Source organism: Myxine glutinosa, chromosome 6, assembly GCF_964187855.1.
Source record: "Myxine glutinosa chromosome 6, kmMyxGlut1.1, whole genome shotgun sequence".
NCBI classification, from domain to species: Eukaryota; Metazoa; Chordata; class Myxini; order Myxiniformes; family Myxinidae; genus Myxine; species Myxine glutinosa.
In genome coordinates, this window is record NC_136266.1 from 54,018,588 (window position 1) to 54,043,439 (window position 24,852).

The 24,852-nt window shown below is 47.0% G+C and overlaps 1 protein-coding gene across 13 annotated transcripts in view; it reads left to right on the forward strand.

The window, feature by feature from the left end:
• The first annotated feature begins 24 nt into the window (after positions 1 to 24).
• DPH6 (diphthamine biosynthesis 6) overlaps positions 25 to 24,852 on the forward strand; it is an 86,258-nt gene continuing 61,430 nt past the window's right edge. For 6 of the 13 annotated variants that reach the window (XR_013623806.1, XR_013623807.1, XR_010984944.2 and 3 more), the window contains exons 1-4: positions 1,434 to 1,742; positions 16,750 to 16,841; positions 16,944 to 17,128; positions 21,264 to 21,337. Coding sequence is in view for 6 of the 13 variants with exons in the window: in XM_068120037.2 (XP_067976138.1) it covers positions 1,720 to 1,742; positions 16,750 to 16,841; positions 16,944 to 17,128; positions 21,264 to 21,337 (374 nt within the window). In the remaining 7 variants the exon portion in view is untranslated. Of the gene's footprint in view, positions 92 to 1,409; positions 1,743 to 16,749; positions 16,842 to 16,943; positions 17,129 to 21,263; positions 21,338 to 24,852 lie in introns of those variants that run through there. The other 7 variants (XR_010984945.2, XR_010984946.2, XM_078779845.1 and 4 more) reach the window with 4 other exon arrangements.

Genomic DNA, 24,852 nt, shown 5'->3' on the forward strand with positions numbered 1-24,852 from the left:
TGTTAGCTTGTATAAAAACTGATTACACCATTCATTTTAACGTGAGGGACGATCTGCTGCGACTGTCTATGGCTGAGAATGTATACTAATGGTATGTAAAGAGCGGATTAATAGTATTCATTTAATAGTATTAAATTAATAATACATGAGAGACAAATTGGGCGTCAAAGAACGGTTGTGAGTAAAGATGTCGAAGGATATGATTAAGAAAGTGGGAGAGATGAATGTGTAGGAATACGTATTAAAGGGCGATATCTCCACCAGGCAGCGCCATTGACGACCAGTCGACCACCCAAGAGGAGCAGTGCGCTATAATATATAGATATAGTGTCATGGATTTAAAAGAATGTAATAAAAATATAAACGAAATAAGAACGATCTGATGACAGTACGCATTCAATACTTTTCCACCAAAGAAATAGGAAAAGGAAAATAATATTAATAATGAAGAAAAAGGAGACCCAAAAACTTTATTTATATTTATTTATTTATTTATTTATTCATATATATATATATATATATATATATATATATATATATATATATATATATATATATATATATACAACCGTCAAAGCGATATAATTTGCTATATCAATTTCCAGACTCCAATTTTACATTCTAAATTTTATGAGTCACGGAATACAAATGTAAAATTTTGAAAACATCTCAATAGCATCGATGCTTATACACCGCCCATTATGACTTGTTAAACTTTGCCAATGAAAATGAAACTTAGAACATTAAAATGATTTCAACGTAAATAAACAAGGTGGTATAAGAAGAAGAAATACATCACTTCGAGAAATTATATATGTGATATACGGTATATTAAATTGCATATTATAGGCCTACATGTTTAAATCTCATTATGATTGTGCGGCATGTACACAGTATATGTTGCATTGTCTACCCGAATAATTAATTAATAGCATTACTCATACCCACAAAAGTTTTTATTTTATTTTTTACATTGTATTTTAACTTGATAAAAATAGTACTTAAATAGAGAAAAAAAAGTTGAGGTCCATCGAAAAGCAAGATCACAAAAGTAACTTTCCACAATACATTTCAACAACTATTAGTATAACTATAACAAGTTGCAATCGAAGGCATATAGATCGGAAATCCCAAACGTCAAAATTTTAATGCCAACTACAGTTTGTTTTTAGCTTCTTTTTTTCAGCAACTTTTGAATGTATATGGCTGTAAGATGTAAGGCGGTGTAACGGTGGTAGACTCACGAGCGGTGTATAAGTCGCGCAAGCAACGTTGGTTCTTTGGTTCTTGCGTTGGTTCTTTCCTCGACGAAAAGAGTAAGGAAAAAATAATCTTCTTTCATTTATAATTCTGTTGGCCGTAGTACTGCTCTTATGATGAAAGCAATGTATCCCTAACAGGCAATCTACACGGACGCCTTAATTTTAAATCCAGGGTCCTTTTTTGCACACGTTTGAGTTGGTCGGGTTTAGCGAGCGTTTGCCTCACAGATTTTTTTTTGAACAATAATTAAGATTATAATTATTTAGGAGCTGAGTGGTATGGTTATCCCCACACTCTAAACATAGAATACATGTATTAAAATCCGTTATTATAACTGTGTCAAACCAAGACCGGAAGTCGGCAAGTTGACAGATGATGAAATGTTTATAAACATGATCAAGACAACATTGAGACGCTGAAGCGCCATAATCCGAATAAAATCTGAGAAGGGGAAAAATGAGGGTCGTCGCTTTAGTGAGGTACAGTATTGACTATTGAGGAGTTAAAATGTATATATATTCATGTTTACTTACTCATGCTAATTATCCAAGGCTGTGTAATAATAATAATAATAATGCATTTATTTTATATAGCGCTTTTTAGGAAGCCCAAAGACGCTTTGACAGAGTGCAAAACATAATGCATAGCAAAACATAAAAACAATTGCAAAAAAAGAAGAAATAGGGAAATATTCAAAGCACAAAGGAGGGAGAAGGAGAGGAGATAGTCAGGGGTTAGATGCTGTGGGTTAAATGTTGAATGCAGTGTTGAACAGGTGGGTCTTGAGTGATGTTTTGAATGTGGTGAGTGAGGAGGAGTCTCTGATGGTGTGAGGTAGCGAGTTCCAGAGGGTGGGAGCAGCGATGGAGAAGGCCCTGTCCCCCCAGGATCTAAATTTGGTCCGGATGGGGGGGGGGGGGGGGGGGTCAGGAGGTTGGTACCAGCAGAGCGGAGGTTGCGGGTGGGAGTGTGTCTGGAGAGGAGGTCAGCCAGGTAGGATGGGGCAGGTTATGGAGGGCTTTGTAGGTCAAGAGGAGGATTTTGTACTGGATTCTCTGGGAGATGGGGAGCCAGTGAAGCTTGTAAAGGACGGGGGTGATGTGGTCACGGGTCCGGGAATGGGTGAGTAGACGGGCAGTGGAGTTCTGAATGTATTGGAGTTTATTGGTGATTGTTGAGGGTGAACCGTAGAGGAGGCTGTTGCAGTAGTCCAGACGGGAAGTGATGAAGGCGTGGATGAGGGTTTCAGCAGCCACGGAGGAGAGGGATGGACGGAGATGGGCGATGTTTTTCACGTGAAAGAAGGCTGTCTTTGTGATCTGTTTAGTGTATTTGTCGAAGGAGAGGGTTTGGTCAAAGATGATGCCAAGATTCCGGATGTGAGGGGAGGTGGATACTGGGATACCGTCGATGTTGAGGGCAAAGTTATGGGTGGACTTGGTGAGCGTTTTTGGGCCAATGATGATTATTTCAGATTTATCACAGTTAAGTTTGAGGAAGTTGATTTGAAGCCAGGATTTTATTTCAGTGATGCAGTTTGTCAGGATAGAGTGGGTGGCGGTGGAGATGGACTTGGTGGAGATGAAAAGCTGGATGTCATCGGCGAAGCAGTGGAATTGGAGACCATGACGGCGGATTAAGTGACCGAGGGGGGACAGGTAAAGGATGAAGAGGAGGGGGTCAAGAACTGAACCTTGGGGGACACCTTGGGGGAGGGGAGCAGTGGGGGATTTGCAGTTATTGATGGAGATGAACTGACGTCTGTCAGAGAGGTATGATTTAATCCAAGAGAGGGCAGTGCCGGTAATGTTAAAGGTGGTTTCAAGTCGGGTGAGGAGGATGGTGTGATCGATGGTGTCAAAGGCGGCGCTGAGGTCGAGGAGGATGAGAATGTTGAGGTTGCCAGCGTCAGAGGAGAGGAGAAGGTCGTTGGTGATTTTGAGGAGAGCAGTTTCAGTACTGTGGTTGGAGCGGAACCCGGATTGGAATGTTTCATACAGGTTATTGGCAGAGAGGTGATGTTTGAGTTGAGTGGCTACAGCGCGTTCCAAAACCTTTGACAGAAAGGGAAGGTTGGAGATGGGTCTGAAGTTATTTAGGGTGTCAGGGTTTAGTCCAGGTTTTTTCAGAATGGGGGTAACAGCAGCAATTTTGAGGGATGGTGGGACGATGCCTGTAGACAGGGAGGAGTTTATTGTTGCAATGATAAGTGGAGAGAGAGCAGGAAGGGAGGCATTGACAAAGCTGGAGGGGATGGGGTCAAGAGTGCAGGTGGCAGTTTTCATTCCGATGAGGAGTTCAGAGAGGTCAGTAGGGGAGACTGGGGAGAATTGAGACAGGGGATGGCAGGATAAGGGGGGGCAGGTGGTTTGAGGGGGAGCGGGTGCGGCGGTGGTCAAGCTGTTGTAGATGTTTTCAATTTTGCGTTGGAAGAATGAAAGGAAGGAGATGCAGTTGTCTATTGTGAATGACTGGGTGGTGGTGTTCAGGGGGCTGAGGAGTTTGTTTATTGTAGAGAAGAGTGCTTTTCGGTTTCCGGAGCCAGAGTGGATAATTTGAGAGTAGTAGGCGGAGCGGGCACGGGAGAGGGCATCTTTATAGTGTTGTATGTGGTCCTTGTAGGCCTGGGAGTGAACTGTGAGACCTGTTTTATTGCGGAGTCTTTCAAGTTGGCGAGCACGAGTTTTCATCAGGCGGAGTTCAGTGGTAAACCAGGGAGCAGAATGGGTGAAAGAAACTGTTTTGGTTTTTATAGGCGCAAGTTGGTCAAGGCAGGAGCAGAGAGTGTGGTTGTAGTAGCCAGTGAGGTCAGAAGGGGTGTGGAGGTCAACGAAGGGAGAAGTGGACATTTTTTCAGAGAGGGTCGATGAGAATGAGGTAGGTGAAAGAGCGTTTAGCTTATGGAAGTTGATAGTGCGATAATGCCTTGGTGCTGGGGTGGGGATGTTGATGGTCAGAGTGATGGCTAGGTGGTCAGAGAGAGTGAGGTCGGAGCCAGAGAGATGGTGCAAAATTAGTCCAGTAGAGCAGACAAGGTCCAAAATGTGACCACGGTTATGGGTAGGAAAGTTGACATGTTGAGTGAGGTTAAAGCAGGTGAGTCAATCAGTGAAGTCAGTGGTTAGCATGGAGTCAGTGGAGTCCATGTGGATATTGAAATCACCAAGGAGGAGGATTGAGGGGGAGAGGGAACATAGCTGGGTCAGAAAGTAGGAGAAGTCAGACAGGAATGATGGGTGTGGTTTGGGAGGGCGGTAGACAACAGCCATGACTGACTGTGTGTGACCAGAGAGTTTAAAAGCCAGGTGTTCAAATGATGGAGCAGATGAGATGGAGATGGAGATGAGGTTGGTCTTGATGTCTTGTCGGTGAATAATGGCAATTCCACCACCTCGGCCCTCCGAGCGTGGTTTATTGATGTAAGAATATCCATTGGGTGTGGTGAGGTTGAGCGTGTAGTAGTCCAGTGGTTGTTGCCAGGTCTCAGTGAGACAGAGAAAGTCCAGTTTATTTTCCAGGATGTAGTCGTTCAGGATGAGGCATTTGTTGTTGAGGGACCGGGTATTGAACAGGGTGAGCTTGATGTTGTTTTGTACGGCGGGTATGAATCCAGGTGATTTGGCCAGGGTTCGCAGACAGGAGGTGCGATTTTGTGCGTTATTGTGACCAGGCGTGTTGGGACAATGAGTGGGAGTGCGCTGAGCCGACCAGAGGATGGGGATGGAGTGACCTGATTGTAAATAAAATAATTATTCCATTTCTATTCCATTTCCATTTTTATTCCATTATTCCATTTTTATTCCATTTTTCTATTCCATTTAGTACTTTATGTTCTATGTCATGTCTTTCCTATTTCTTATATGTTTTCTATTTCTACTTTTTGGTTTATTCCTTTGTTTCATTCTCTTTCTCCCAATAAGCGCTGTGTTCCTTTACCAAGCAGCTTGCCATGCTAGCCATTCCTTAGCAACGGTTTTGAATGGAGTGCTTGCTTGAGTGCTTAAGCCACTTGGTGAGCGCTCTTCAAGAAACTTGGTAACTGAACACACCCATTAAGGTAATGACATGAGCTTTGTATTGTCGATCTTTTTTCCTCTTCCTTTTCCCTTATTTATTTTTTCCCCCTTTCTTCTGTGTCTTTATCTTTCTCTTGCAGGTTATACTGCAATGTAAAAACAGCAAATCTCGCTTATTAGTCCTCTATGACTGTGTAGTTTGCCCTTGTAGCCAATGTTTTGCATATAACAACCTTTTTATTGTCTTGTACTGAAGCGCGGTGCTACGCGCGCTTGCTTGCACAACAAGAAGGAAGCGGACAACGCGGTGAGTTTAAGAGTCTTTATTAAAAAAGCTCACTGTAGCACTGGCGCGCTCCGGGCTGCGCGCCTGGTGTATATCCCGTGGCCACGCCTACCCCTCGGGCATGGCCGCCGCCCACTTGGTGCGTGGAATGATGCCCTCACGCCAGTGAGCTTTCGTGTCCGCCACACGCGCCCCCCCAGAATTCTCGCGCACCTGGAGGGCCAGTTTGCGGGGCAAACGGATGACCCGGCCGAAGCGCCCACTGGCGACCGGCGGCGTCCGGGGTGCAGGGATGCCAGCTGGGATGCCTCCGGCTGCACCCGGGATGGGCGCAGGACCGGGGGGTGGTGTGCTGGCGGGCCTGGGCGGTGCCGGGGGTCTGCCCGCAGGGGGGCGGCCCCGACGCGGGGGCCGAGCCACCGGCGGTGGGTGGTCCACGTCGAGGTGGGCCGGTTTGAGGCGATCCACTGAGACGCGGTCGGGAGTACCGCCGATGTCCAAGGTGAAGTGTTAAACCCCGGTCTCCAGCACGCGGAAAGGCCCATCGTACGGGGGCCGCAGTGGTGTCTGGTGGGCATCGTGCGGGACGAAGACGTACTCCGCGATGCGAAGCTCCGGGGCGACGTGGGTAGGCGGGTGCCCGTGGTGCGCCGTCGGGACCGGGGCGAACCTCAGGGCCGTCTCCTGCAGCGCTGAGTGCTCCTGCGCCGCGGACCATGGTGCCGTGGGGTCGGGGAGGAACTCGCCCGGCACCCGCAGCGGTTGTCCGAAGACAAACACCGCCGCGGATGCGCGCAGGTCATCCTTGGGCGCCGTCCGGAGGCCCAGCAGGACCCAGGGGAGCCTGTCGACCCAGCCGCCGTCGCGGAGGGTGGCCCGGAGCGCAGCCTTCAACGAGCGGTTAAACCGCTCGCACAGGCCGTTGGCCTGGGGGTGGTAGGCCGTGGTTCGGTGCAGCTAGACCCCGAGCCCCCGCGCGACCGCCCCCCAGAGCTCCGAGGTGAAATGGGGGCCGCGGTCGGACGATATGTCCGAGGGGGCGCCGAACCGGGCGACCCAGGTGGCGATGAACGCCTGTGCGACGTCCGTCGTCGCCGCTAAAGGCACGGCCTCCGGCCACCGGGTGGTGCGGTCCACCATCGTCAGGACATGGGTGAAACCCCGCGAGGCGGGCAGAGGTTCCACCAGGTCCACGTGTACGTGGTCGAACCTTCGTTCCGGCACCGTGAACGGGGCCAATGGGGCCTGGGTGTGCCGGTGCACCTTCGCGCGCTGGCATGCGAGGCACGTCCTGGTCCAGCCGCGGACGGCCTTCCGGAGGCCATGCCAGACAAACTTGTCGGCGACCAACCTCTGGGAGGCCTTCGTGCCCGGGTGGGACAGGCCGTGGATGGCGTCAAACACCTGGCGCTGCCAGCCCGTGGGCACGATGGGGCGAGGCCGCCCGAGGGAGATGTCGCACAAGAGGGCCGCACCATCGAACGGCACCTCGGTGATGCGGAGGCCCGTGACGGCGGTCCGCAAGGCCTGGATGCCGGCCTGGACGCCGGCGCCGACCTTGCCCATCGCGAAGACCAGTGGCTTGTGGTCGACGAAGGCCGTTAACGCACGGCCCTCGAGCAGATGGCGGAAGTGCCTGACCGCCAGGTGAAGCCCGAGCAACTCGCGGTCGAAGGTACTATAGCGGCGTTCGGGCGGGTGAAGCTGCCGGCTGAAGAACGCCAGCGGTTGCCAAGCACCACGCACCCATTGCTCGTGCACCGCGCCCACCGCGTAGTCCGAGGCGTCGGTGGTGAGGGCGATCGGTGCATCGGGCGCCGGGTGCGCGAGCATGGTGGCGTTAGCCAAGGCGAGCTTCGCGCCTGCGAACGCCGCGTCCATCTGCGCGGTCCAGGTAACGTCACCTTTGCCCGGCTTCCCTCGGAGGGCCTCGTGCAAGGGGCGCAGGAGCTGGGCGATGCGGGGCAGGAACCGATGGTAAAAGTTCACCATGCCCAGGAACTCCTGGCGCCCCTTGATCGTGCGGGGGCGCGGAAACCCCTTCACCGCCTCCACCTTGGCCGGTATGGGGACGGCCCCGTGCCTGGTGACGCGGTGCCCCAAAAAGTCGATTTCAGCGACACCGAACCAGCACTTGGCGGGGTTCACGATCAGGCCGTGCTGGCCCAGACGTTCGAAGAGCGTGCGGAGATGGTGAAGGTGCTCTTCGCGGGACGCGCTGGCGACGAGGATGTCGTCCAGGTATACGTACACAAAATCCAAGTCGCGCAAGACGCTGTCCATGAGTCGCTAGAACGCCTGAGCCGCATTCTTCAAACCGAAGGGCATCCGAAGAAATTCGAACAGTCCGAACGGCATGATGACCGCCGTCTTTGTGATGTCCTCTGGCCTGATGGGGACCTGATGGTAGCCGCGTATGAGGTCCACCTTCGAAAAGAAGGACATTCCCGCCAACCGGGCGGAGAAGTCCTGGATGTGGGGGACGGGGTAACGGTCGGGGGTGGTGGCGTCGTTGAGACGCCGTTAGTCCCCGCACGGTCGCCATCCCCCGCCGGTCTTGGGCATGATGTGAAGTGGCGACGCCCAAGCACTCTCGGAGCGCCGCACGATGCCGAGCCGTTCCAGCGTAGCGAACGCCGCTTTAGCCACCGCGAGCTTCGTCGGCTCGAGGCGGTGTGCCCGGGCTTAGACCGGTGGCCCGGCGGTGGGGATGTGGTGTTCCACCCTGTGCTTGACGGCCCCCGCCGAGAAGGTGGGCCGCGTAAGGGCCGGGAAGCGGGCGAGGATGTGGGTGAAGTCGTCCGCTGCCGGAAGTGTACAAACTAACCTCGCCGGGACCGAACCGCTCAGCAAGCCGCTCGGTGAGCTGCTCAGTGAGCCGCTCAATGAGCTGCTCAACGCGCAAGCAAGCGAGCTGAACGTTTCAGCCTGGACGAGACGTCTGTTCTTCACATCTACCAACAACCCGTGTGCACAGAGGAGGTCCGCACCGAGTAGTGCCATGGGGACACTAGCGGTTACGATCGTCCACTCGAAGCGTTGCCTTCCGAACCGCAGGGAGAGGCAGCGCTTCCCGAATGTGCGTATGGGTGTTCCGTTCGCGGCGAGCAATGTGGGGCCCCGGCCCGCGGTGTGCTTGTCGGACGTAGAGGCAGGGATAACGCTCACCTGTGCCCCCGTGTCGCATAGGAAACGGCGCCCGGACAAGGTGTCCGTTATAAAAAGAAGGCTGTCGGAATGGCCGACGCTCAGGGCCGCTACCGAGCGCCGGCTTTGTAGTTTCCCGACTTGCCGAAGGAGCACGGTGGGCAACAATTCCTCGCCTTGTGGCCAAACCTGGCGTGGAAATGGCACCAGGTTTGCGGCGAAGGCGGAGGCCGCGGCTTTCGCGGCGGTGGTGGGCGTGGCTTGGCGGCGGCCACGCGGCGTGCATCAGCCTCGGGATCCCCGAGGTGTGGTGCATCAGCATCAGGGTCAGCCTCGGGATGCGCGGCGGCCGCGCCAAAACTCGCCTGCGCGTCCAAAGCCGCGAAGAACCTGTCGGCTTCGGCAGCGAGAGCCCGGGGTTCTGTCGTCACAGAACCGGCCAACGCGAGGCAGACTCGTGCCGGCAGCTGGCGTCGAAATAACACCCGGAAAAGAGCGTTCGGGGTTTCGTCGCCCAACAACGACAGCATATGGTCCATGCGGACCAACGGTCGCGTGTCACCGAGCTCGGGGAGGTCCAGGAGGCGGTCGGCCCATGCGTCCACCGTGAGGCCGAACGTGGCGAGGAGGAGACGCTTGATCGCCTCGTACCTGCCGTCGGCCGGTGGGTTCCTCAGGACCGACACGACGCGGCCGGCCGTGCCGGGCCCGAGGGAAGCGACCACGTGGCAGTACCTGGTCTCATCCACCGTGATGTCTCAAAGTCGGAACTGGGCTTCTGCCTGCAGGAACCAGACTTCGGCTTGCGTCTCCCAGAACTCGGGGAGTTTCATTTGGACCGCGTTGTTTGCCATTGCGATGGCGTATTCGGGTGGTCAGCGACGGCTGACCAGAACGTCGGAGGGTCACCAAATGAAGCGCGGTGCTACGCGCGCTTGCTTGCACAATAAGAAGGAAGCGGACAACGCGGTGAGTTTAAGAGTCTTTATTAAAAGAGTTCACTGTAGCACTGGCGCGCTCCGGGCTGCGCGCCCGGTGTATATCCCGCGGCCACGCCTACCCCTCGGGCGTGACCGCCGCCCACTTGGTGCGTGGAATGATGCCGTCACGCCAGTGAGCTTTCGTGTCCGCCACAGTACTTTGGTATTCAGGCTAAATTGCATGTTCTAAGCTTTTGACCAATGGTTATATTTTTATTCTGCTTTTTTATTACAAAAAATTATTTTAAAAAAAATGAGAGCTCTGTGTAAGACTGATATATTCTTAATATGAATACGCATTGCATAGAGTGAGAGCTTCGTCGACAATGGTCAGTCGATCGAGTACACAGCCCTCGCAAATATCTGAAGGCTCAGCTATCTGAAGGCTATTGCCTAGCTAGGCTATTCTTATAAACTGTAATGCGAATCATTATGGCCATTAAACGGGACTGCCAGGATAGGTTATAGATGTATGCTCTTACTTGTCCACTCTGGGCTAAAATCCCAACTCAGCTCTAAACTCTAACCTGTGTTTTTACATGCAGGGTGATTCATCAATGTGTGCGCCGTCCATCGGAACGACGTCAAGCCAGAGAACCCATCTGCCAACGCTGAGGACGTTGGTGGATGTGAAATATCCCGTGTTGTGTTGATCACAAAGAGTAAGAGAGTTGTTGCTGGCACCCTGCAAAATATTCCAAATTACAGATTTGATGGTGTCATGGTTAGAGCGTCTGCTCTGAGCCTGGAAGGTTGTGGTTCAAACTCTGGCCGGGTCATTCCAAAGATTTAAAAATCTTTGTATTGATATACGGTATATATCAATACAAAGCACGTACCTTAAATGGTACGTGCTGCTTCCTTGCTCAACGCTCAGCGTTTGAAAAGGATAGAGCAGAGACAAACAACCATAGGTTGGCAACCATTGCACAGGACTGTGTGGGCCTAATGGCCTCCTGTCTTAAAGTTCCTTGTAAAGGACTCTTATTATTATTATTATTATTCTTATTATTCTTATTATTATTATTCTTCCCCTACCGGTGTACACTGGAGGGGACTATAGGTTTGCACGCCATCCCTCCGTATGTCAGTCCGTCAGTCTGTCAGTCCGTCACGCAAAGAACAGTTTTCCGGACTTTTTTTCTAAACGCTTAATGCTAATGATTTCAAACTTGGCACATCGTTTCCTCATGATAAGTTACAGGTCACGTTCGAACTTCACGACGTTTCGATCATTTTTAACAAACTTATGCCACTTTGAACTTTGGTAATTCTGATAATTCTGATGATCCTTAACTCAGTGCCATTTTAAGTTTTAATTTCCTTTAAAAACCAATTTCTCTGCAATAATAGGACCAAATATGTAATAAATTCTGCAATAAAACCAAATGATCACGGTGTGTGCCCCGGTTTAGAATAGGTACACCGTATCCCTGCGCATCGTAAGAACGTGACCAAGGGTTGGCGTCAGGAAGGGCATCCGGCCATAAAAACATTGCCTCAAACAGGGAACCATGATTGTCATAGGGCCCGCAAGTCTAACCCCCGCTCTAGCGGGAAAAATGGCCTTAAAACGATCATTCATTCATTCATTCAATAGGACCGATTGAGATAAAATTTTCACCATATGATGGACTCGGTCTGCCATTCACCATATGATGGACTCATTTGATAGAATATTTTAATGGTAATTATGACGTCACAGGTCACGTGGTTCTGCCGCCATATTGTTTTTCGTGAAAACACGAAAACCCCTTTTTCTCTGCAACGGCTGAACAGATCGAGGCCAAAATTTGCAGGCAGAGTCGCATACCTATGACGAACAAAAAAGTCAGCGAGCATGACGTCATGCGTCACATGGTTTCAGAGTTATGACGTTTTTAAGCATGAACCTTTAAAACCGAGCTCCTCCCTCATTTTAGATCCAATCGAGGGGAAACTTCACAGATCTGTTCAGCACTAAAATGTCCTTTTGGGATTTGCGATAGGGCACGTGGTTTGGCAGATATCGTTAATTAAACGAAAATATTTTTTAAAATGGATATCTCTTGTTTATTCTCGAGTTCTCCTCAAGTCGCACCGTGCGCCCTCAGCCTCGTCTCGCGAACGTCAACAGCGCGACACAGCGCGCGCTTTCCGGAGGGGCGGAGCCAAGCCAAGAAACATATATATATATATATATATATATATATATATATATATATATATATATATATATATATATATATATATACACATCGATCATTGATCGTGAACCAAAAAATATAATAAATTACTGATGGTTTCAGAGTTATGACGTTTTTAAGCATGAACCTTTAAAACCGAGCCCCTCCCTCATTTTTGATCGAATCGAGGGGAAACTTCACAAATCTGTTCAGCATATCAGTCCACTAAAATGTCCTTTTGGAATTTGCGATAGGGCACGTGGTTTGGCAGATATCGTTAATTAAACGAAAATATTTAAAAAATGGATATCTCTTGAATCGCCAGTACCTCAGACCGTGAGTTGGTAATAATTTATATAATTCACACAGTGCAATACGTGCAGGCCGCTGCACGGAGCGACCTTGCGGGCTTATCAACGAGGCGAGGCATGACACACGTGTCTCAGCATACCTCAGATCAAGTTTGAAAACCAGCATCAACCGTGCATAAATTTGCATATTCGATCATTTTTGACAAAGTTATGGCACTTTGAACTTTGGTAGGGGACATGTATTGCAGCGCAATACTCAGAATGCTTGTTATTATTATTATTATTTTATTTTTTTCCTGCATCTTTAGGCAAACTTGTAGAGCGCTTGTTAAGGGCTTCATCCGCAGCTTGATGGAGTACTACTCGCCCTTCTGGGCTGGCTCCCCTGCCTCGCATATTGTTCAGCTTAATGCTGTGGAAACCAAACCTTTAAGATTGTTATTTTTTATTTTGAAGTCTCATGTCATGAACAATGTAGTCCTCATCTTGGCCAGGCCTTAAATAAAATAACTGCATTGATAAATGTGAGGAAAGAGAAATAAAAGAGAGAGAATGTAAAGGTGAGGAGTGAAAATGAGTAAGAAAAGTGTATGATGAAGAGTGTATGATGAAAAATGTATGATGAAAAGTGTATGATGAAGAGTGTATGATGAAAAATGTATGATGAAGAGTGTATGATGAAGAGTGTATGATGAAGAGTGTATGATGAAGAGTGTATGATGAAAAATGTATGATGAAGAGTGTATGATGAAGAGTGTTTGAAGAAGAGTGTATGATGAAGAGTGTATGATGAAGAGTGTATGATGAAGAGTGTATGATGAAGAGTGTATGATGAAGAGTGTATGATGAAGAGTGTATGATGAAGAGTGTTTGATGAAGAGTGTATGATGAAAAGTGTATGATGAAGAGTGTATGATGAAGAGTGTATGATGAAGAGTGTTTGATGAAGAGTGTTTGATGAAGAGTGTTTGATGAAGAGTGTTTGATGAAGAGTGTTTGATGAAGAGTGTTTGATTAAGAGTGTTTGATGAAGAGTGTTTGATTAAGAGTGTTTGATTAAGAGTGTTTGATTAAGAGTGTTTGATTAAGAGTGTTTGATTAAGAGTGTTTGATTAAGAGTGTTTGATTAAGAGTGTTTGATTAAGAGTGTTTGATTAAGAGTGTTTGATTAAGAGTGTTTGATTAAGAGTGTTTGATTAAGAGTGTTTGATTAAGAGTGTTTGATTAAGAGTGTTTGATTAAGAGTGTTTGATTAAGAGTGTTTGATTAAGAGTGTTTGATTAAGAGTGTTTGATTAAGAGTGTTTGATTAAGAGTGTTTGATTAAGAGTGTTTGATTAAGAGTGTTTGATTAAGAGTGTTTGATTAAGAGTGTTTGATTAAGAGTGTTTGGTGAAGAGTGTTTGGTGGAGTGTTTGGTGAAGAGTGTTTGGTGAAGAGTGTTTGGTGAAGTGTTTGGTGAAGTGTATGGTGAAGAGTGTTTGATGAAGAGTGTTTGGTGAAGAGTGTTTGGTGAAGAGTGTTTGGTGAAGAGTGTTTGGTGAAGAGTGTTTGGTGAAGAGTGTTTGGTGAAGAGTGTATGGTGAAGAGTGTATGGTGAAGAGTGTATGGTGAAGAGTGTATGGTGAAGAGTGTATGGTGAAGAGTGTATGGTGAAGAGTGTATGGTGAAGAGTGTTTGATGAAGAGTGTATGATGAAGAGTGTTTGATGAAGAGTGTTTGGTGAAGAGTGTATGGTGAAGAGTGTTTGATGAAGAGTGTATGGTGAAGAGTGTATGGTGAAGAGTGTATGATGAAGAGTGTTTGATGAAGAGTGTTTGATGAAGAGTGTATGGTGAAGAGTGTTTGATGAAGAGTGTATGGTGAAGAGTGTATGGTGAAGAGTGTTTGGTGAAGAGTGTTTGGTGAAGAGTGTATGGTGAAGAGTGTTTGATGAAGAGTGTATGGTGAAGAGTGTTTGGTGAAGAGTGTATGGTGAAGAGTGTTTGATGAAGAGTGTATGGTGAAGAGTGTTTGATGAAGAGTGTATGGTGAAGAGTGTATGGTGAAGAGTGTATGGTGAAGAGTGTATGGTGAAGAGTGTATGGTGAAGAGTGTTTGGTGAAGAGTGTTTGGTGAAGAGTGTTTGGTGAAGAGTGTTTGGTGAAGAGTGTATGGTGAAGAGTGTATGGTGAAGAGTGTATGGTGAAGAGTGTTTGGTGAAGAGTGTTTGGTGAAGAGTGTTTGATAAAAAATGTATGATGTTTGTTTGCGAGAAAGAGATTGAAGCTAGCGATAGCTGATAGTTTGAGTGAGAAAGCAGACCAGCAATCCTGACACGGAGAGTGTAAGATGGTTCCAGGCAACACTTTAACGCTCCTAAGTCCGAATGGTAGTACTACCCTGAGCGGTTCCTGTCTACAACTTACTACCTAAAGAACCGGTCCAACCGGATGGATGTATTTTACGAAACACCATCTCCTTACTGGATGGTCGTTGGCCCCCGAAGGGAGCTCATCCGCTCTTTAACAGGTATTGTTTTTATTCATGCAGGTTGTCAGTCACCCTCCCCACTGGCAAGCCAATGAATCCCTCAATGGAATCTCCCTCGATGAAGCTCAGTCTATGGGCCTATCACTTTGCCATCACAGACGGGTCGGTGGTCTCTGTCTTCTACCAACTAATTTCTGGTCTTACACACTCTGCCCTTTCTGTGGTTTCTCCCTCCCAGGTTTCTGCAAGGCGCACACGATCTACCATCAACCTCCTTCTGGTGAAACTACCTCAAGCCAGGATCACTACTCACCTCCACTCATTCGTTCCTCTGTTTTCCCCACCTGTGGAACCAACTTCCACATCGTCTTCAGTTTCATTTTCCCCTCCAGGTCTTCAAGACAGCTGTTTACCACCATCTCAGATCGTCCACAATCCAAAACCATGATATTTTCTACTCTTTATCCAGATGAGCTCCCGTAGGGCCATTCAGTAAGGAGATGGTATCTCCTAAAAATCACCCATCCGCTTTGGACCGGTTCAAGTCATACCAAAGACTTAAAAAATGGTACGTGCTACTTCCTTGCTTGAAAAGGATAGACCACGGGCAAACCCCTTCCGTGTCGTGTGGTGCTGTGTGGTGCTGTGTGGTGTTGTGTGGTGTGGTGTCGTGTCGTGTCGTGTGGTGTCATGTGTCGTGTGGTGTGGTCGTGTGGTGTGGTGTGTCGTGTGGTGTCGTTTGGTGTGGTGTCGTGTGGTGTCATGTCATGTCGTGTGGTGTCGTGTGGTGTGGTGTCGTTTGGTGTGGTGTCATGTCATGTGGTGTCATGTGTCGTGTCGTGTGGTGTCATGTGTCTTGTCGTGTGGTGTCATGTGTCTTGTCGTGTGGTGTCATGTGTCGTGTCGTGTGGTGTCATGTGTCGTGTCGTGTGGTGTGGTGGTGTCGTGTGGTGTGGTGTCGCGTGGTATGGTGTCGTGTGGTGTGTCGTTTGGTGTGGTGTCGTGTGGTGTCATGTCGTGTGGTGTCATGTGGTGTGGTGCCGTGTCGTGTGGTGTGGTGCCATGTGGTGTGGTGTGGTGTCGTGTCGTGTCGTGTCGTGTTGTGTCGTGCCGTCAGCTCTATTAAGAGCCTTAGCCCAAGTACAAAAAAAATAAAAAATAAAAAATCCTTTGGGTGGTTCCTTGACATGCTGTAGATTTTTCTCCAATAGCGAGCAACGATGCCTGGTGTTGGCTTAGTGGTTAGGGTGCCGGCTTAGGATCCTGGGTTCGAATCCCGGTCGATCGCTGAATTAACGCCAGGGGGGTTGACTCAGCCTGTCATCCTTCCGAGGTCGGCAAATTGAGTACCAGCTTGCTGGGATGAATGATCACGGTGTGTACCCCGGTTTAGAATAGGTACACCGTATCCCTGCACATCGTAAGAGGTGACTAAGGGTTGGCGTCAGGAAGGGCATCCGGCCATAAAATCATTGCCTCAAACAGGGAACCATGATCGTCATGGGGCCCGCAAGGCTAACCCCGCTAACCCCCGCTCTAGCGGGGAAAATGGCCTTAAAAACGATCATTCATTCATTCATTTCAGCGAGCAACGAGGAAAGTGATGGTGCAATTGTGGACTTCTGAATTGAAACCACTGTTCCCCATGCCCATTAGGCTCAGCTAATCTGTGGAAATGTGTTATAAAACTATAATATACACTTAAATCAAAACTACTATGTTGTATGATGGAAAAATTGTTTGTAGACCCCTTGTTTTTGCAGCCACGATTACAGTGACAATCCAGTTTGGTTAAGAGTCCTGAAATGTTTGGCCTGATCCAAACAAAACCGACTTGTGGTTGTTATATGCGAGATGCAGTGAAAAGGTTTTTTTCCCCTAAACATGAAGGAATGGACATTCCAGCAAGTTTTACTTTTATTTACCCAGTAGTTGGTGAATCTTCCTGATGCCTTTGGAATTAGTCATGTTTTTGGCTCTGAAACATTTTGAAAATGGGACAGCTCTTCGACAATCCTCGTATAACAATGACATTGGCATTCTTGTGGTATACCTTCATGTGGTTCTTGTCGTATGTCGATGACTTGAGTTGTGCTTTTTGTTTTTACAGTGGAGGAAAAGATAGCTGTTACAATATGATGTGCTGTGTTGAAGCAGGACACAACATCGTCGCATTGGCAAACTTGAAACCTCAGGACAATGGTGATTGCATTTGTTTATTAATTTATTTTGACCTTTCTTAAGAATATTTAGTATTTTGTGATATCGAATTGACCTGATTGAGCTTAGTGTGTGGCTGTTCAGACGAAATTGACAGCTACATGTACCAAACGGTTGGACACCAGGCGATCGGACTGTACGCAGAAGCCATGGCCCTACCGTTGTATCGACGTACAATCCATGGTTCTGCCGTGGTCATGTCTCAGGAATACGTGGTGCATCCTGGAGATGAAGTTGAAGACCTTTTTGAACTCCTGAAGGAAGTTAAGGTGAAAATTTTGAGAGAGTTTGTCGAATATTTATTATTATTCCCCTGCCGGTTTCACCGGAGGGGACTATAGGTTTGCTGTCTGTCTGTCTTGTCCGTCTGTGCATCCATCCATCCCACCTGTGGTTTTTCAGACTTTTCCCCCCATACCCTCTAACATATTCAACTGAAACCTGGTACATGGCTTTATTATGATAAGTCACAGAACAAAGTTCGAGTTTCAGGGTGTTTCGTCAATTTTTCACAGTTATGCCCTTTTTGGATTTCGAAATATCACATCGGTAGGGGACATGTACTGCAAAGAAATTCTTGCTCTTGTTATAATTAACTCGTTATGTAAGAAGAGTTGTAATATCACCTTTTTACTTGGTGCATCAAATATCATGTGGTGTGATGATCTCTATGATGCTATGCCAAATCGCAGATCGTAGGAAATATAGATTGTGTTTGGAAATGCAGAGAGTTTAAAAGACCTTTCCCACTACCTTTTTCTAAAGACTGCATGGGGTATGAACACATATGAACTATGAACTCTCTAATTCTGCATGAAAATACTGTTCAACAGTTTAAAATTGGCCACATGTTTGCAATTAGTATTTATATTTGCATTTTGTGCAGTCTTTGTTATAGTTAGGTCCAAAACTTCAATTCCGTGACCATTTTCTGGCTAGTAAGGTTTGACGATTGATTTGACTTCTATTGACATTTTATAACAAAAATATGTTATGTCTATGTCCCTCTATGTCCCTCCCAAAAATCCCGGCATTTTTCGCCAGAGGCCCGAATCCAAGATGACCGCCGGCACTATCTTGAAAAATTAAGTTTTGAACCAGAACACCTAGAATCACGTACAAAGACACTTTTTTGGGTAATTCGACCACGAGGATTCCGAATCTGACATTAGTTTGACGTTACGACATTATTTTGACCCAGAAATCCAAGATGGCCACCATCCAGTAGAGCGAAAATGCAACTTTTGTACTTGAACATGTTAAAGAAACTACCTCCATAAGGATATCTTGCAGTAAAGTAATTGATGATTGCATGACAAGTAAACTCATTACACTTCAAAATAAGCTATTTTTAATAGCTGTGACTTGAACAGTTTTCAAATGAAGTAATTAATCAATATGACCTTTAATTATATGATTAGTCTGAATCAGAGCATTCTGCTTCACTAGAATCTGAATCATCAGATTCCGATGAATCTCCCCGCCTTTGTACATCATCATCTCGCTCCTCATTCCCCTCCTGGCTCTCATCTTCCTCACTCTCTTCAGCTGGCCCTGGTGCAGGTAGATGTGTCGGGAGAGCAGATTGCGTGTGGCGGACAGGGCGACAGCGACCACCCACCAGCTCCCAGCCATGTCCGAGTGGCGAGGGGTGGTGTTTCTTGGAGGGATGACGCACAAGATATGCCAAGTAGTTTGCTCGGAGGCAGTGTTGGTGTAGGCTGTCTGCATCTGGAGGGAGACGGATAAATGATTTGTTTTTCAGTGTCTTCCACTTTGCTGCACGGGCCTCAGCCATGGTGCTACTCTTTTCGTCGCCATAGATGACATGTCGTGTGAACTGGAAGAGCTCCTCTAGCACCTCCTCCTCAAGGTCAAGGCTATCTCCACACAGCGAGAGCTGCCGTCGAGCCACAGGGCTCTTCGCCACCCGGTCATACACCAACTTCTTACCCTTGCCATAGAAGCCTGAGTTGGCATCACAGCCTGTCATACAGTGCAGCTGCACAATACAGTATGCCATCTCGTCATTAACCAGGCCATGACATAAGATAGTCTCCTTCTTTCTCTTGATACAGAGCTTTCCGGGCAGCTTTGCCGACTCCGGTTTACAGCACCAGACACATTTTGTTTTTTCATGTGACAGCCCTTCTACACTTGATCGCAGCCGCTTGGCAGGTGGAGAAGCAGCCGGGGGGAAAGCCTCAGACATGGACGAAGACTGAGATTGGCATTCCTTGACTTCTCGTTTTTTCTGTCTTGTCTTGGCCTGCTCCAGTTTATTAGCATTCCATAAGGTCAGCCTACATGATTTATGGACACATTGTCTGCCGGGACCATTATCCCAATTGACTGTTGCATAAACGTCTCCGAACTTGTCAAGACCACTCCATAACAGGGCTTTTTTCTTGAGATTTTCCCAACTCTCAACGGAGGTAACGACATCAGTGGCTTCATTGCAAAGCCCGCCACACTGGAGGACACACGGAACGGTGGACATTCTCTTGACAGCTATCTTCTGAATACTGCGCTTCTCAGTGCCGTCTCATTCGCTCGTATACTCCCTGGAAAGACAGAAATAAGTATATGACATTACACACACAGACAAATAAAAAAACAAGAAAATAGCAATTCACTAATCAGGACCTCAATTCCGTGGCCAGTATAGATTTAGCCAAAATAATGTGTTAATTCATGATCATATGTTCTCCCATTTAAAAGTTGCATTTTCGCTCTACTGGATGGTGGCCATCTTGGATTTCTGTGTCAAAATAATGTCATAACGTCAAACTAATGTCAGATTCGGAATCCTCGTGGTCAAATTACCCAAAAAAGTGTCTTTGTACGTGATTCTAGGTGTTCTGGTTCAAAACTAAATTTTTCAAGATAGTGCCGGCGGTCATCTTGGATTCGGGCCTCTGGCGAAAAATGCCGGGATTTTTGGGAGGGACATAGAGGCTATTTTTGTTATAAAATGTCAATAGAAGTCAAATCAATCGTCAAACCTTACTAGCCAGAAAATGGTCACGGAATTGAAGTTTTGGACCTAACTATAAATAGATTTGTCGTTTAACTGCCAGTAAAATAATACTTTTGATTTCACCCATTTCGTTTAATTCTTTCCAACAGGAAATCTATATGGAGACCTTAAACCAATGGTACATTTTAAACATTTTTTTTATTCCCACGCTTTAAAAAAAAAAAAAAACTGGGGGATATTATAATCTGGGGATACTGTCTTTGTCTTTGTCTGTCTGTCTGTGATGCTATCTTCTAAAAGGTTGTGCAGAAACTCACTAAACTTGCTAGTTCTGATCACCACATGGGAGGAAGGTGCGATGGCAGTATAATTTTTGACCTCGACCCCTCAGACCCCAGGGTGGGGTCAGAAGGTCAAATAGCAAGAAAATGCAATTATGGGCACATTTTAAAACATTTTCAAATGAAACTTTGTATATGCTATCAACATTGTGGGACGCCTGAAATATGCAACTTTTTTGGGGAAGTGACCCCTGGTTCATGCCACAGAAGGTGGGGACTTATGGTCACAGGGGTCAAAACAAGATTTATTTTTTTTCACTCAATTTGATATTGGGTCATTTATCTTGGAATTTTGTACCATGGTTCAATATTGCTTTAGGTGGGAAGTGTGAGGATTTGTGGTGGCGTTCCATCGACTTTGCTCGAATATTTTATTTTTTTAAGTCATTGTCAATCTCAGTATCACAGCCTGGTGTTGGTTTAGCGATTAGGGTGCCGGCTTGGGATCCTAGGATCCTGGGTTCGAATCCCGGTCGATCGCTGAATTAACGCCAGGGGGGTTGACTCAGCCTGTCATCCTTCCGAGGTCGGCAAATTGAGTACCAGTTCACCGGTAATTCCCTGTGTGTCGCAAGAGGCGACTAACAGGGTTGGTGGCAGGAAGAGCATCTGGCCATAAAACATTGCTTCAAAAAGGGGACCACGGTGCCCGAAAAAGGCCAACCCCTGCTCTGCGGGGAAAAATGGCCTCGAAAGGTGGTGGTTCGTTCAATCTCAGTATCATTAGTGATTGTAAACTCTCATCTTGATGTACTTTTTACTTGTTGAAACAAACTACTTTTACATACAACTGTTGTGAAGGTGTGCATGCACGAACTCTTGCAGGCCAAACTTTTGTTCTGATGATATTATGCTTTGTGACATCACTTTTCATTCATGGTATTTTGCTGTGTGCTATGATTGCTTCCTGTTTCATAAATAGGATTCAAAGATAAGAATTGTGCTATGATTTCTCGTTCAATTGAGGTTCAGCTTTAGTTGCTCTCACTATTATGAAAGCTTGAGAATACCAAGTGCATAAGTGATATCTTTGTGCACCTTGTATTGTGATGTGTAATTATTCTCGATGTTATTGTCTAACAGGAAAAGGAGCAGGTCGAGGCGGTATCTGTTGGAGCAATTTTTTCAGATTATCAGCGGCTTCGAGTTGAAAATGTGTAAGTACTGTATGTATAGCTTGTATTGTATACACTTGTTTTAAGCTTTAAAAAAGCCTATTAACAATGGATAGCAGTGTAATTAACAGAAAAAATGGTGTGAAACTGTTACGTGCTCCTCCCCAACCTCCTGGTCACGGTGTACCTCAGACCCCCGAGAGGAGTCACGGCAGAAAAATGTGTTATTCTGTATGTCAAAGATCAATGGAGAAGCCACCCCAATTGTTACTCACAAACAAATATTGTATTAAGATCACACAAGAATAACAGTACAACAATAATAGTATTGAAAAGTACAATCAATATGTCCTATGATGGTACCATCAGTTTTGTAATATAGAACTCACTGTGCTCCAAGTGAGTGAAACAAGAACATTCCCCAATGTCTCTTATTCCCGGCTTCAAGCCAACGTTGCTTCGCTCCAGCGATCGCCAGAACGACGTCCAATCAAGACCAGAATCCCGTGCGGATGGTATGGGCAGTCACACAGCCGAAGCTGTACAAAGGCGCCTCTCAAGGCGACTGGGAAATCCAAAGGCGCCCTACAGGCGACTGGGAGATCACACCCTCGGGTATGGACGAATCAACCTTCAAAAAGCCACGTCACACACACGCCCCAGATCGACGTCTGAATGCGGTGGAGATGGTCGAAAAGAGACGAAACCGCGAGCGAAGCACAAGTCCTGCGCGAGTCAAAATGGCTGACGACCCGCTCCCGAGACGTAACGGCCTGGCGATAATTCTCTTCGGAATCCACCGCCAAGAACCTGACACGCAGGTTGATCGGTCACAGTGATGACAACTTGGTCGTAGGAATCCCTTTCCCGGAAACCCGAAAGTTCGCTAGTGACTCTTGCTCGCCAACGTTCGCTCCAGACCTCGGCGCGACTCGGTTTTCTTGTCCGACTCAAACGCTCCGCCTTCTTTTTCTCCTCTTCCTCTTTGTAGCCATCCGGTTCCTGTTTCATTTTAAAACATTAACCTTTTTACCTTCTGACAATAATAATTGCTATTTCCCTCAAACAACAATAATAATAATACATGGAACCGGAAATGTGTCAAGTAGATGAAAACCACCACAACGGAAGTGACCAATCCGTAACAGAAACAAACTGGATCGAGACTGGCAAATATAAGATTTAGGTTAAAGAATGTGGTTACAGTATACTATGTTTGTGACCATAATGGGGTCACGTGCCCGTCGTGCCGAGGTTCCGCCTCTAGGATTACCAGACGGTGATTTGCTGAATTGTACAGTCTCACAAATCCAACGTTGCTGATTGTGCTGACATCCTTATGACAACAGGGAGAACATCCCGACGCTAAGATTTAACATTTAATAATGTATATGTAATGGAGTAAGTTTATGTATGTATGTACATAAAGTTCACTCCATACGCATTGGTGGGACAGCTGGCCTCACGCCATCCACAATTGTGACCTGAAAAAAAAAATCATACATCCGCCATTTTGTGCTATGGTAAGCCTCCTAAGACATCTTCGGAAGTGTCACATTCACAATCTCCATGCCCTCCTTACAAGTCCTCCTTTCAGTGTAAAACAACGTAGATGACTGTTAAGGATCATTAAATATTGAAGGTTTGGAGCCAATAAGCGTCATGGGCCTTGTGAAGGGGACAGTATGTACAGGCCTCGGGCTTCAGGCCTCTGGTATCAGCCTATGGCCCAGTGCAATTGAAATTATCTGAGCTATATAACCACAATGTATTATATATGCACATAAGCAGTGGGCATGTTTTTCTTCATGTACGTAACCTGGGTTATATGTGTGGGAGCGATTGAGGCAACGGTCTGTTGCCTACACACTGCCCAAATAAATGGATGCGTCAGAAGAACGTGTTACATGCTTAGAACAAGATAGCCCATAGGGTGGGCACTCTGCTAGTTACAAGCAATAATACCAGGCATGGCACTTTGACAAGTTTAAACACAGGAACCTGAGGTACTACTTCCATGCACTGGCACTTTAAATTAATAAAAGAAAGTAAATTCCCCAGCTATGGCCACAGATCTGTACAAATTGAAGGGATATGGTGTGGAATGGTGTGATGGCAAAAGAGCAAATTAAAATTCTGGGACAAGAATATGGAGATCAAGAAAGGAACCTCTGGAGTGTTGATGGTTGTCAGGGACCATGTGATTTGTGTCCAGGCAGAAGAGATGATCTCACTTGTGTGTTGTGCCTTTTCTGCTCTGTGTTGCTGATGCTTGCACAGTAGAGATTCCAAGCCAACTTCCCCTTTGTATGCTCCAACAACTGTGATTCCTCATGCAATTGCTAGCCAACAACTGCATTGTCCAACAACTCACAACACCTGAGCTCTGACTGAACTACACTGCAAACATGGCTTCAATGCTAATTTGGGAATTCCCACCCACCCTCTCTCGCTCTTCCTCCAGCACTCCACCCCTTAAATGAGTGAGCAAAATCCGAGCCCTTCCAGCATCATCATTCTCTCGGAGTGGTAGCGTTCTGCACTAGCCTGGAGCTGATGGATAAATCCTCTGAACCCCTCTCCTGGGTGGCGCAGAACCATGTGGAATAAGAACAAAATACAGCAATACCCCGTTTTACGCCATTTCGACCTACGTCAAATCCGACTTTACGCCACTCTTCTAGAGTAAATTTCAGTTCAGTGAACGTCATTATGTGCGACATTACGTCACTCCTACATCATAATAGGAGGACGTGAAAAAAATACATTTAAAATAAATAAAATAGTACATAAAATTAACAATAAAATAAGCTAAAAAACAATTTAAAATACAATAAAAAGCACATTAAAAATATTTTAAAATGTACGTACAGTATACGTATGCATAGCTGCTGGTTCTCATTCAAAACAAAGGCAACGCCATATGCATTTTGTCCTGTGCTGCGGTCGCGTACTTGCTTTGCCTTTCGCTGTTATTTTTGTGATTATTCCTTTACTGTGTAAAACAACCAACGCAACGTGGCAACGGCGAAACATGACGACGATGCCGGCTCGGACGACCGTCCACGGCAGACCACGTCACGTCACGTCACCGTGCAGAGTGTGCAGTGTCCGCGACGAGGTCAGGCCCCAGAGCCCATGGCCCATGTGAAACGAACGACAGTGTCATGCCTCGAGCCAGGGTGCCTCGCCGGCATCCGGCGTCGACGAACCGATCGACGTGTGCATGTGCACATGTGCATGGATTTGCAAATGCCAGCCTGTACATCGTCGTTTCTGCGTATATCGCATCGTCCCAAAAAAAAAAAGAAGCACGCAACTTCGACCGTTTGAGGAAAGACGGGGCACGTCTACGACTAGGAGGCGAGCGTCGATCCCCGGGGCGGCCGGGTTCACGGAACCCTGAGCTAATTCGTTCGTCACAGACGACACGACACGACCACCGGTGAAACTGCTCGGACATGTTGGGTAAAGCACACCTGGTGAAGCGGGCCGCGGAGCCACTCGGCACACAAGCCCGCTCACGGTCGACACGTCCGTGCCGGTCACCCCGTTCG